Source organism: Lipophrys pholis, assembly GCF_963383615.2.
Source record: "Lipophrys pholis genome assembly, chromosome: 3".
NCBI lineage: Eukaryota > Metazoa > Chordata > Actinopteri > Blenniiformes > Blenniidae > Lipophrys > Lipophrys pholis.
Window position 1 is genome coordinate 24,097,204 of NC_137627.1, and position 14,631 is coordinate 24,111,834.

General features: G+C 43.0%; 1 protein-coding gene across 1 annotated transcript in view; it reads left to right on the forward strand.

Moving 5' to 3' along the window:
* Nucleotides 1-495: 495 nt before the first annotated feature.
* The window catches only part of LOC308107444 (tripartite motif-containing protein 16-like), a gene marked incomplete at both ends in the record, with an annotated part of 47,589 nt that continues 33,453 nt past the window's right edge, over nucleotides 496-14,631 (forward strand). Inside the window, one exon of the mRNA XM_080459762.1 lies at nucleotides 496-816. Coding sequence (XP_080315888.1) covers nucleotides 496-816 — 321 coding nt within the window. The remainder of the gene's footprint in view (nucleotides 817-14,631) is intronic.

The window sequence follows — 14,631 nt, forward strand, 5'->3', positions numbered from 1 at the left end:
TTTTTCCTCTCTTCTTTAGAAAACACCTCAGTTTCACATTTCCATCTCGCCAAGCCCTCGGAGAACCAATGATCATCACAGGTGTTTTTTTCAGTTTTGTTGTTTTGTGCATTTCCCTGACTATTGCCAGCCCTACCTGAAGGTGAATGGTCGCATTGTATCATTACTTACCCTGGACCATGGAGGGTAGTGTCACACCTCTGTGTGTGTGTGTGTGTGTGTGTGTGTGTGTGTGTGTGTGTGTGTGTGTGTGTGTGTGTGTGTGTGTGTGTGTGTGTGCGTGTGTGTGTGTGTTGGGGGGTGGATTACTAAGTGTTCGGTCTACAATGGCACCAGTGGTCTAGATCTCCACCAAGGTGACAGATTCCAATAACCTGTGTTTTAACTATACCCAGTGAGTCCTGGGGGATTCTGCACGTCTGTGGGTCAAGAGTCGGAGTGTTTTTCACTCATGCAGGTGGGGCTACCAAAAGAGTCCTGAGATCTGATCCAGGCATGGCGGAGCTCCCCAGACCATCACCACCCCGGGCAACAGATCCAGAGGACACGACGTCCAGACACCTGAAGGACCGCAGAGAACGGCCGCAAACCTGGAGAGCTGGAGGCACAGCGGCCGCCACCCCGGAGGCCCATGACGCCCACCCAGGAGAAGCCAGGCAAGGGGGGCAGCCGCCCAACACCCACCAGCGCCCACAACCCCCAAACTCCAGAGAGCCAGAGGCACCCAACGACCCGAGGAGCGAATCAGGAGCACCAGGCAGCAGCCCAACGAGCCAGCCAGTTGCAGCCAGCCCTAAGGAGCCAGCTGGGCCAAGGGTTGGCCAAAATGGGACTTAGCTCCAGGTGCCGGCGCTCCAGGTCCGGTTCGGGTTTCCACGGCAAGAATTGTTGATGGTACGGAAATAACCGCTCCAAAGGTCAACGCTTTTCCGTTGCTCTTCCGTTGGGGTACTCAGGACAACAGAACGGGTCTGAGTTTGAGGAGCCGTCTGCTGATTGGTCAGTGATTTACTACACGCTCTGAATATTTTAATATGTCGGCTGTACAAATCCTCTGTTGTTAACATATTCAGCTTTGCACACTGGTTGTATTTTTGGGGGGTTTGCGGTGCAACTTTCATGTTGGTCCTGAAAGAGCAGAAGCGAGGTAGGGACTGAGACCGGGACTCAGGCGCAGATGCTACAGGGGTAGCTAAACTGTGATCGGAGCTCAGAGGCAGCTGTGGACGTCCGTCGGCCAGCTCAAAGCAGCTCCGGTGCACGACCGGGTCCCCTCATCGCGTCGCGTTGCATCGCGTCGCTGGCCGATGCGCCATTGTGCGGGCCGCCACGTGTCCACACACACTGGCCGGTTCCAGGGCTCAGGTTCTTCGACGTCGGAGTTCTGGAACATGCTGGTGTGTGCACACATGGAGCTACAGTGCGCCGGCCGGAAGTTGAAGCTGCAGAAACAAAAGTTAACTAAACAACTAGTGCAAAGCAGAGTATGTAAACAACAACAGCAACAACAACAGAGGATTCATCAGGTCCAGATTTGGCTCTGGGTATGATGACTGCTCCGTACCGCTCCGTTCCATCCCTGCACTTTTTGTGTGGTGGAAATGAGGCATATGATGCAGGTGATGGATAAATAGATAGTGTGTAAGAACACATGGCCACAACACCCCTCACAAAGCCAAAGTGTCATCCTGTTGTTTCTACATTCCTGTATTCAGCGAAGCATTTAAAACTGCACCCCAGCATGAATCAATCCAAACCCGAGCCACAGCCAGTACTGCTGTGCTCACAATTACCAGGTAGAAACTGAACAAAAACACACTGGTGTGACACCAATTTCCAAGGTGCAATAAAAACTGAAAGATAAATGTAATCAGCAGAAACCTGTGGAGTTTGTGAAGCCCCTCCAGGATCCAGCATCTCTGATCATTTCCCTCGAAAAGCATCGATTCTGGGGCCTATTTTCTCAAAACAATATAGTAAAAATTTTTTTTTTTTGGAGAAAAATGCAGGAACTGTCAGAAATTCCCAGTCACCTGGGAAATAATGTGATTTTTTTTTTAACCTCATATAATCACAGTGCTCCAAGGAGATTACCTACCGTATGACTCGAACCAGACGGGAGCAGGGATGAAACCCTTTGAAAATTATGAAATAAAGCTTGAGCTCGGTTTCATTTAGGATTCTCATCACAATGTGAGTGATCAGCTATAGATACGTTCCAATCAGACCAGTGAGACCATTTTCTGCCATGTTGTTTTTGTTCTTTTATGGTGATTTTAGTCAGATTCAAGTTTTTCTATGTTCTCTTACAGCTGAAGAGAATTCTCAATCCAATTCAATTTTATTTCTATATCTCCAAATACAACACAGTTGTCTTGAGGCACTCTTCCTGAGAAAACCAGGAGACGGCGGAAAGCAAGAAAAAACAGAGCCAGGCTCAGAGGTGAAGAGTTTCTGCCTTCTTTCGTAGCATTTCGAGTGTCCGTTTCCACGACAACTGTGCTCGGAGCCACTGAAAATGCAACTTTTGGAAAATGCTTCGACTCCGTCTGCTTTGTAACTGGCTCCCCTTTCAGTTAATTACCATTATTATTTATTTATTTTTTGGGATGTTTCTTTGTTGCGGAACATTTGTTTCCGACTGGAAGTTGTGCTGTGTCAGGAAGTATTTAAGTGACGCGCTCCTGTGTTGTCATTTTGAGCTTCATTCCTGGAACAGCGCGAAACTCCTTGACGCTGCCGCACAGTTTAATAGCACCCTTGGTCAGCAGAGTGAGTTTCACGGTGCCGATTTAATAAACAGAAGATGCACAAGTCGAATTCATCCACTTTGTTCGAGAGGCCAGGGGCAGCCACATGCTTTGAAACTGGCCGCTTTTCTACACTGTTACTGCGCACCACGGCCGTACTAAACTGTTGTTCTGCACATGCTCAGTAGATGGGAAATAACAACAATGTTTAAAACAACAGTTACATGGAACCGTTTTGAAAACGATATCAAATTAACAATGGGAGGACATTCTAGTGGACAGACGACCAAGTTGGGTTGTTATTACGGTGACTGTTAAAATAAAACTACCAAGTCCAGGAGAATAACGACTGGGAGCCATGACACCACAGATGAAACATTGTTCTGACTGTCCAGCTACTAAGCATGTGCAGAACTAGTATTGACTACGGTCTTCGTGCGAGTGCGCAGCAGCAGAGACAGTCAGCGCAATACATCCAACTTGGTCATCTGTCCACCAGAATGTCTGTGTACTCCCCGTCTTAATGTTTAGAGCCCATTGATCTCTGATTTCATTCTAAAAACAGCCAATAGCGCCAACGTGTGGCCAAACTACATTGTTTTCAGCGTTTCTGCTGTTACCGTGAAAATGTTGCCGCGTAAAGTGAAACTTTTCTGAAACATAAACAACGCATTTTATTTTTGAAACATTTGTAAACTGAACCACGGGTCCTGTAGACACAGTTGTATGTGTCAGCGTTAACTCTCATAATTGGTCTTCTGAGGTTGTTGATGGCGCTTCGTTGGATTTCATTGTTCAAATGGGAGGGTTCATGTTTGGGAAATTAAAAGGTTTTGCTGCAGGTTCTTCCCGCAAATGCTTTTCCAAAATCAGTAAGCTATGAACATTTAGGAATAGGGATTAGTTGGCACACTTTGACTGAATATGAAGATCCTGCAAATTCATCACAATGTGCAGTTACCATGAATTGAGCTGCGAAAATCTCTTATTGATTTATCTTTTATGGCACTTCATCCAATTCAGGTTTACATCCTGGACCGGTCACCAGTCTGGCACAGGACAGACAGACAGACAGACAGACAGACAGACAGACAGACACATATCATCATGCAGCCACAGAGAAATCACCAGGAGTTACAAACCTGCTGGTTTTATTCCACGGGCCCTTAAAGATGCTGGAAGATCGATAACAACCTAAACGTTGTTGTGCTGAAGCTGATGCAGCCCTACTGGTGGCCGATGCTGGATATTCACTCTTTCCACTCTGAGGTCGAAGGAACATTTTATTCCAAACCGCTAAAAACCTGGAATCTGTCAAAGTGAGGAGGAAGTGATTTCCTTTCAGGCACATCGCCGTGTGTATCAGAAAAGGATGCTTTGGATTTCTGTTTCCACTCTGTTGTACTCTATCTTTTAATTCTCACAGAGATTGCACTGCTTTCAGAGTTTTTTTTTTTTTTATCTGCTCAGCTCTTTGTTCTTTATCTGTCTGCTTCACTTTCTTTTTACTGGATTTTGTTCCCTTCTTACCATCTCTTTGTGAAACTTTCAATCTTCACTTATTCATCCTTTCTCTCCTTCAAAGTTCAGGATAAAACAAAAAAACCTTCTCAAGCTTTTTTTTTTTGTCTTGTTTTAAAACTTTTGGCCTCTTTTCGAGCATCCCTCTGAGACTTTCTCGACGTGAAGGGACCCAGTTATACAAGGGGCACATTCAAGTTTAAATAAATTTCAGAAAAAAAACTAAACAGACAGGGTGGAATGAGAGAAAGGGGCTGAAAATGGAAATCTGATTGTAAATATGCAGCTGCTGCGAACAGGATGTGGCAACTGAGAGCTTTTACATTTGGATTTAGCTTGTTTCTCTTTTTGTAGTTTCAGGAAGTTCTCTTAAAAAAACATTATTCAATTAAACATCCTTTCACTTGGAAAGGGGAACACATAGACGTCTATAATGCTGATTTAACTGTCCAGAGTTGTACAGTGTATTCTCTTCTTAAAGCACCGGTAAAGCACTTATAGATACAACCTGTGCAGTTTGAGGCTGTCATAGATGAAATAGGAGCAAATGTAGTGCTATTGATCATTCAGGCTTAAAAACACAGTGAGAGGAGTTCATGCTGCAAATACAGACAGATGGATAACCAGCTGTCTGTACATCCGTCCATCCGTCTGTCCGTCCATCTGTCTGTCTATCCATAATCCTTCAGTCTGTTCAATTGTCCATCCATCCATCATCCTTCTGTTAGTTTGCCTGTCCATCTTCCTTCCGTCCATCCATGATCCATCCATCCATCCATTATCCAATTTAAGTTTGAATTTTAGGCATATCTCGAGGTTAACAAAGCTGTATTATTGGATGGGTTAAATATAAGAAAAAATAATTTCCTCAAAGGGATCCATTAAGTATTATAAACCCAAATTAACATCAAAATGATGCTGTTGGACAGTGAGAAGACACTGGAATACCAGGAGGGAAACAAAACTCGTTTGGAAAGCAAAACATGAATCGCTACCAAACTCTGAGGTCGTAACTTGGCATTAACTGAACGGAATACAATGAAACTGCTCAGCAGTCGACACAATTCCAGCACCAGCCCCCAAACAATGGATCTCGATTAGAAACAAAAAAATATATAAAATAATACAGCCACTGATGCTCATATGAATTGCTCATTTCATCCCACATGCAGAAATAGTGAGTCTCCTCTGTTACAAACAGTCCTGAACCAAGGCTCCACCATAGCATGGTGTATCTGGCTAAATCATGAAAACACCATCGAGTCTATATAAACAGAAGGAGAGTCTGGTTAAGGCCACAATGGGCTCATTCCTCCTGTCAATCAATCTGTCCTGTCCAAATCATTGATTCACTGGAAGTTGCTGCTTTGCAGGAATTGGTTGAGAGAAAGTCAAGAGGCGGTGCCTGAGAAACAGAAGCCAACTCGTGTAGACCAGCCTGGACCAGCTGGGGTTCAACCCATGCACATGCAAGAACAACATGTAGTCTCCACAACGACAAACCCAAAAACTCAACCCAAACTTGAACCTTTGAACCGTCGGGCTGCGAGGCCGGGGCACTAACCACTGCACCACTGTGCTCACCAGGATGAACAAAATTATCAGGACATCAAAGGACAATGGCAGTGATGGAAGAAAACAACACACACACACACACACACACACACACAGACACAGACACACAGACACACACACACACACACACACACACACACACACACACACACACACACACACACACACACACACACACACACACACACACACACACACACACACACACACACACACACACACACACACACACACAGGTTAGATGTTGATGTTATCAAGGCTCAGATGACCATCAGTGACCTCAGCATGAGGCCAGTTTGTGTGATTCGTGTGCGTGTGTGTGTGCATGTGAGCGTGTGTGTGTGTGTGTGTGAATGCGGTGTCGTCCTCGTTAAGTGATATGAATCGCGGGCACGAAATAACAGAAACAGCCCTCAGTGTCTGAAGTCACAGACCATAAAACTGAATCAATACTCCTCCAGATCCTCCAAGACCTCGGTAGAACCGATCACTGTGACCTTCGTGGAGGTTGGAGTTCCTGAAGTGTGTGTCTGAGTTTGGTGTTCCTGATAAAATAGCTGTGAGAGACACAGTTTGAAATCAAGATGAGACACAGACAGGGAAAGAAGGACAAAGAAAAGCCTGATTGAGGGGGAGAGACAACCAAAAGAAAAAGGGAAGACATTGTGAATCCGGTGATTTATGAGGGACAACTCAGGAGCAACACACTTTTTTTTGTCAGTGGGCTCATTCAGTCTAACCTCGGAAACCCAATTACGCCTGAAAAGCCTTTAATGTCTCCTATTACACGGCAGGCGTCGGCGTCATTGAGCTCATTCCTCCAACACATTGTGCATATCAGCTGCAGCCCAGTAACGCCGACTATCAGTGTCCCGACGAGGTGGAAATGTTCTCTCGCCCTTCAGTTCTTAAGAAAAGCCCATGGTGTGATAAACGAGTGGCCATTATACAGTTATTCCAAGTCCAGAACTACACAAGAGCGGAGAAAAGAGCGACAGTCAGCTGTTTGCGAGGCAGAGCCGATAAGCCCGCGGCTGTCTGGACGGCTGCTTTTCAGTCTGAACGAGGTCAACACCCAGGAACACGGCACTCTAAGTGATTTATTAAATGTCACAGATTCATTTGAGACTCTGATTTCTAATGTTAAGGTGAAGAAAGGAGAATAGTGACTCGTATAGCTTCTCTCCTTGTGTGGGCCTGCCACACAGTTAAAGTCTTAGCTCTGCTTAAAGTGTCTTTAAGAAAAGTACTTCAGTCACACTTTACATTGAAAGTTTCAGTGAGTTTCAGGCCACAACTGTGCAAGAACTGTTTCAAGTGAAAATGCTAAACCTTCGTAACATTTTGGGTCGCCGTTTACATGACAACCGTAACAACAATCCAACTTGGATTACATTACAAAAACAACAGCGCCCACCAGTGGCCCAACATGCTAACCACATCGGTTTCAGGGTTTCTGCCGTTTCCGTGGAAATGGACATTGTTTTCAGAACGTTGTCGTGTAAAAGAGAAACTTTTCCGACGAAAATGCAAAAACTGTGTTTTGACTAGAGTCACTGTTGTCTGAATGGGGCCTTAATGGTGTATATGTTATGTCTCTGATATTAGATGACATTGTTACTGTATATATTTACATATATAAAACTATATAATTTTACTACATAAAGATAATTATAATATATGAATATTAGAGAAGGGGTAGGATTAAGTAAGTTTGACCTTTTCCCAACGTTTTTCAGGCATGTTAATTGGATATAGGAGGTATGTATGTATATGTGTGCATACTCAAATATAGATTATCTATTTTTTCAAAATATATTTTCATAAAATTTTACTTCAATTATATTATGGTTAAAGGGTTATGGATTTGTAAATATATGTGTGTGTGTAGATGGAGTATATATGATTGGACACATGTTAGAATTAGAATATCATGTCTGAAATGAATTAATAAAAAAAACCAAATATTAATAAATAGCCAAGTCCTTTATAACAAACAATTATACACAGTATAATGTAGCGAGAAATGTTTAGCTCCTGTTCCACACTGAAGCAAGGTTACATATAGGTTATAAGGTTACAAAAATACAAAAATAAATCAAAGTGTCAAATAGTGTAAAGAGTAAAGATACAAGGCAGTTTGTCTATTGAGTCTATTTTTCAAGACAAGACCAGAGATAACATGGAGGAGGATGGAAATGCTTTTAATAGATTCTTTGGAAACATGTAATTGTGTCAGTCTTGTGTTCTTGTTGAGATTCTGACTCAGTCTCCAGTTTCAGGCCACATTTACACATACCTGGGCTTTATATAAAAATTGATATTTCCCCCTCTACCTTTAAAAGAAAAATCTTCATTTACATGGACCCGCATATACACCTGGTTCAGAGCTGCTATGAGCATGCCAAACCTGTAGGGGGCAGCCATGATAGCCAATCCAAATCCTTGAAAAAAGCAACACGTCACGAATTGTGACATAAATATCTTTAGATGCAACCGGAGACACGGAGTTTATCCAGATCTCCACTGTGGCCGGAGTTTTCAGGAATCATCATTTGTGGTGAGTCATCGCTGTGCTTATGTGTAAATGCGAGGTCCAAATGCAGAGAAATATCACAGTTTTTACAAATACCCGGGTACGTGTAAACGTGGCCTCAGGCTCCTGACTCTCCCTCCTCGCCTCTGATTGCTGTCCTGATGTCTTTCACCCGAGCCTGAGTGTGTGATTGTCTTCACCTGGTGGCTGTGGTTTATATTGGGTGTTTTCTGTGTGTTCTGGTTGTTGGTTTGTGTTTCTTGTGTTGAATGTTCTGCACAGTCCTGCTTTTCACTGTCTCAGTAATTATCTAATGAGCTCTTGAGGACTTTGCCATTTTGGGTCATTAGGTGTTTTGGTTGTTGAGTTCAGACGAGCTCCTGTTCCACCTACAGTGGTGTCTGACATCTTCATTCCTCCTCTGAGCTAAACGCAACATTTCATCCACCATCCATTTGTTTGGTTCAAATCTCTCACCGGACCAAAAGTGAACCCTGTTCATTCCCAGTGGAGTTGAAGCAGTTTTCATGGCAGCCTTGGTCACTGCCACGTCTCAGTGGAGGAACCAGGCACTCTGGTTTCTCCCACAGTCCAAAACCTGTGTTTGGGGTTAGTTGGTGCCTCTACGTGTCTTGTAGGTGTCAATGTGAGTGAGTGATGGACTGATGACCCGTCAGGTGGGATCGGCTGCACTGCAACTCTAAGTCAGATGGATGTTTAGTGATTTTGACCGATGCTGTCTTTTGTCCTGAGTCCTCCTCTGGGCCAAATGCTACAATGGGCCCAGAATTATCAACAGAAATCACTGGAGCAGTTGCCTAAGTTTACCTGGATACTCCAAGACTGTAAAAGTACTTCTGTTTGAAGTTTGTTTGAAACCTTTTTTGTTTCTGAAGAGGTCAAAAAGTGATTTCTTTTTTTGTTCTTTTCTGAAATATCTCACAGCTTCACAGATATTAATCTGCCTCAATAGAACTTTATCTCCAACATTATTCTTCAAAGTGTAAAGACTTCCTGGGTGTCAGTGACCCCCTCCAACACATTTCAATAATAATAAACTGTCCTAAAGTTCTGAGAGTGTCTCTTGATTAACAGAATAATGAACTGTGTCATTCCAAAAGGGGTCAAACCAAAGACTTTGATTTCCTGACAAAGAAATCACTGAAATAGACTTTATTCATGCGGGAATCTGCAGGCCTTCCGAAACAGAAGGGCCATAAAGGAGATGACTGGGAGTGGATTTACAGTCCCTTTAGATCACTCCTCCATAACTCTGTGCGTCACCCTCCATCCTTCCACTAGTTGTTTTGCATACAATGACTGAATATTTTAAGAGCAACACCTGTTCGCCTGCTAATTCATGTAATTATTCTGTCTGCATGAGAGCGAAAGGCTCCACTTTAGAGCAGACAGGCCAGAGTACAAGGTGATGATGGCGATGATGATGATTTGTCAGGAAGCGCGACAAGAAATGTGAATATTGGGCAGAAATGGGCCGAAATGAATTTCCCAGCTGTTGTGATGAATCTTCATTTCTGCTGAGGCCGAGTCATCCCGTGAAACTCTGACAGTTCATGATGAAGGCCTCAAACAGATCCAGACTTGGAGAGAGAGAGAGATGCTTTCTGCTTGCACTCTCTGGGACGAGAGCAGGGGTATGTCTGACTTAACTTCTTCATAAAAGCAGCTTGAATTCCAAATGTTTGCACGCGAGAACACTGTTTCAGGAAGGGTCCGTTAAAAAAAGAGGTTCCATTTCCTTTAAAATGTTTGATAGGTGAGAACATGAGGAGAACAGTGAGGCAGCAGGTTTATGGTCCATAAACATCTTCACCTTCCATCCATATAGGAGTCGAAGAATCCCAGACATTGTTGCTTCAATCAGCTGTTCAGTTCTGAATGTCATTGATACGTTCTGTTTTCTAACTTCTAAACAAACAAAAGAAAAGAGGCACAATCCAGCATGAGCTAATTAGAAATACCTTCCTGCATTCTCTTCTTCCTCATTTGCACGCTTTGCATTAAACGGTCCAGTGTTTGACATCCCGCTTTCAGATTGACAATGAAGGTGACCAAACCACAGGATGCTTCAGAGAAACTGCAGTAAAGTGAAAGAGACTTTCAGACTACATTAAATGGCCTCAGCTTAATACTTCCAAATGTTTTCAAAACTCTTGTCGGTGTTTTGGGGGTAATTCTCTCCGGACTGGTTCACCTTCTCACCTTCTGTCTGGTTTGAGAAGGTGGAGCTGAACTTTGATGATTGTGAGAGCCAGAGAATGTCAGGTTCACTACTACGAGGCCAACTGTGACTGAGCATGTGTCATACAAAGATATATTAGATACATGGCTTCTATATTTAATAAACATTTTTAATTACAGTGTTCAAACATGATGACTTTCTTACTCCCACGACCCAATGTAACTATGAGTTACAAAGAGTGAGCCGTCAGTTCTGACCTGGAGTCCATTGAAAAGCTGAGCAAAGTGCAGAACTCATTCCCACAAAGCTCACAGATTTCTCAGGAGCAGAATGAAGGATGCACACGTCCCAGGAAATGTCCCGTTAACAGTCTCTGTAGGCAGCTTGCTGCGGCGTTACAAATGTTCCCTTTTTCAGTTTTTCCCTTTCAAGGCGAAAATACAGGCGATGCGTTTCTGAGGAGAAAACCGCCGTGACACCAAACAGCCAGCTTCACTTTGTTTCCATCTGCGTTGTTTACAACCTTGTTTACTTGTCACAGTCTTATACTTGTGTGTCTGAACTGCTGAATAACAGATGTTATAACGGTAACCTGTAGATCATTGGAAGAGTGTGAAGCCGCCCTCAGAGACAGCCGTCTTCTATCCCACCGGTATGCTCAACAATTTCAAGTGAAAACGCTAAACGTTCATTGCGATTTGTGAGTCTGTTTACACGACAGCAGTGACTGGGGACATTGAACATCCAAGGTGGAACTTTTTAAAAAAACGCTCCGACTCTATCGTCATGTAAACACGCCAAAACAACCCTTTTTAGGAAACGCTCGCACTCGGTCTCTGTATAGATGGTGTAAACGCTGCTCCTGCACATGTGCACGATGGCCGTAGTCAGTAGTTCTTCAGTCCATATTCTCCTGGGACTTGGTACTTTTATTTTGACAGTCACAGTAATAACAATCCAACTTGGTCATCTGTCCACTAGCTTGACCGTGTTCCCCTATTGTTAATGTTTCGAAAATATAGTTCTCTGCTGCATGTGTGTGGTTATATTACTCAAACAGCCAACGGCGCCACCTTGTGGCCTGGCATTTTAACTACATCCGTTTTCAGTTTCTGCCATTTCTATGGAAATGGACATCATTTTCAATACGCAAAACTTTTCTGAAAGAAAAATGTGAAAACGACGTGTTTTCACTTTCACGTTGTCGTATCAGCGCAGACTTGTTTTCACGCTGTCTCTTTGTCTCTAACCGAAGCCTTCCCACTGTCCGAGCTCTCTCGTCCTCTCCCTCCCTCTCGTCCTCCCCAGGGTCCATTGCAGTGATAACCAGTGTCTATCAGTGCTGCGTTACAGTGTCTGGATGCTGAAGATAGCTTATCTTAGGAAGCCTTACACCCCCCAGGAGCACTGATGCCACACACACACACACACACACACACACACACACACACACACACACACACACACACACACACACACACACACACACACACACACACACACACACACACACACACACAAACGCTCTGAGAGGAAACACACCAGGCTGAGTATCTACACAGACACACACACAGACACACACACACACACACACACACAGACACACACACACACACGGGCCGTGCACCGTGCAAAGACCTCACAAACTTTCAATGAGTACACACACTTCAGAGAGAAAAGTATTCCCTCACTGCCATATAATCATCTTCCTCCACGCCACTGCAGGTTTTTGAAATATACGCTGGATTCCACCGTGAGGCCAAACACAACAAGTCAAGGTTTAATCAACAAGGTCTGGACCCTCAGGTCTCCACATCCCACAGTATTGACCAATGTGCAGAATGAGAGCAATGTAAGCTCTGCAAAAGGAAAGGCCAGCAAACAGAAGAAAACACATTGAAGAAATTCTACTCCAGTTCTATTGAAAGAAGAAACTTATACACACGGATCTTCTTCACCACTTCAAAGGGGATTTGAGATGTACCGACATGACAATGGGTGAAGGTAAACTACACTCTGGACACACACACTGCCTGCTCATGCACAAGAAGAACAGAAAGGACTTAAATCTGGACTCTGGGTAGTTTTTCTATGAGGCGATATTTCGAACTCCTACACCACCATGCAGCTCATAAAGAAAGTTCGTACAAATCCAACCACTTGATGTGCAGAGACATTTGGACCAGCAGAGTTTGTCTGAGGTCTCGCAGTAGTTTTAGCCATGTTATATGCTACATGCTACATGCTAAACATGATTAAAGTCTAACTGATACACTCATTAACGTGGAGCTCGGTCCCTCGGTCCCTCGGTCTGCAGTATACCGGTCGAATAGTGCAGTGTATGCACACTGTGGTATAAATACTGCAGATGCAGACGTACTGTATCCTGGAGCCTTCGAGGCTGTTGGAGGTGACGTAGCGTCGACGAAGAGGCTGTGTGAAGGTGGTGTGTGACAGCGTATAGCCTTCATGTATCATTTGTGTATGGAGTATGAATTAGGCTTTATGGCATTTAATAAGTAGTCCTATCAACAAATACTTAAAGGGTAGTACTCATACTTGTACTCTTTCTTTAATGAAAAACTTCAGAGTAACCGGAGACCATGAAATAACCTGGGATTGGCGCCACTTTCTATTTCCTGTTTCACCAAAGGAATCCTCCGTGGAACAGTTATACACAAACTGTCCCATGTTCATGTTTAATACCGATTCGGTGCCGTCTCTTTTGAAACCAAAACCAATTTGTACACTTCAACAAGCATAATTTGTTTTCTTTAAAAGTACATCCTGATCCTGATGTTAGTGCAACCTAATCTAAATGAAAAAGATCAAACTCCAGAGCTTCAACTGATCCCTGGAGATGATGAAAAAAGCTGTTGATTGAATGAAATCGACCAAAAATAAAAAGATTTTTTTTATATTCTGCTGAGTTTGCCACTGTCTTTTTTCCCCTCTTCATGTTCCCTCTGTTCTTTCTGTCCTCTCCCTCTCTCACCCATCCACCTCAGTCTGACCTCCTTCTTCTCTCGTCCTCTTGCATCACCTTCCCCTCTCGTCTCTTAACATTTCAGTTCCAGTAACGCCGTCTCCGTCTGCTCTCCTTCATTCCCTCCTTTTTTCATCACCCTTCATCCGTTAGTTTTAATTTGCATCCGATCCTCCCAGATTAATTCCCACATCCATCCTCCTCTCTCTCCATACTCCCCCCTGTATTTTTATATAACCTCACCTCCCCCATACCTCACGTACCATTTTCACAAGTAATTCAAGGTTGTTGTTTTTTTGTTTTTTTAAATATATATACATATAAATATGATGTATATTTCTACATGTGGGTAGAAATCTGAACACATTTCTATGCATGTCAATTGAATATGTGTGCATTTAAATTAATTTACTTAAATATATTTGGATATGGTCAAATATCATCTGTTGATGTAGACCAAACAATTTATTAATTTGGCTATTGTGACAGAACAAATGTATCCGTATTTACTTGTCATATTTTGTATAATGTATTCCCTTAATCATGTTTATGCTTTACTATCTTTATTCTCTACGACATGTCATTGATTAACTAAAAATATATGCATGTAATTTATTGATACCTTTTCATCAGATAATTTGTCTTAATAGAATAGTTCTAACATGTTTAAATGAATTGATTAATAAGAAAGTGGAAGCTAAAGTAAACTATTTGTTATTTTTGGAAAAAGGGGTAGGATTTATTAAGTTGTACTTCTTCCCACTCCTTTTCGTACATCCAACCTAATTATATTCTTCAGCTATACTTATTCACTGTTTGCGTGGAGAAATATCTTTGGTTGTCTGGTGTGCACTGTTGACTTTTGAGCTTGTCCGGGGAATCCTGGTCATTTAATTGTACTTCAATTGTGTTTATTTATTATATATACCGTAAGTGGCTACAGAAGCTGTACTATATGACTGTCTTTCCACTCTGGGGTTGAAATGTCAAATCTTTCCTTATGAATCATCGCGAGATCTGCAGCGTCTGATTAAATGACATGAAAAAACTCATTCATGCC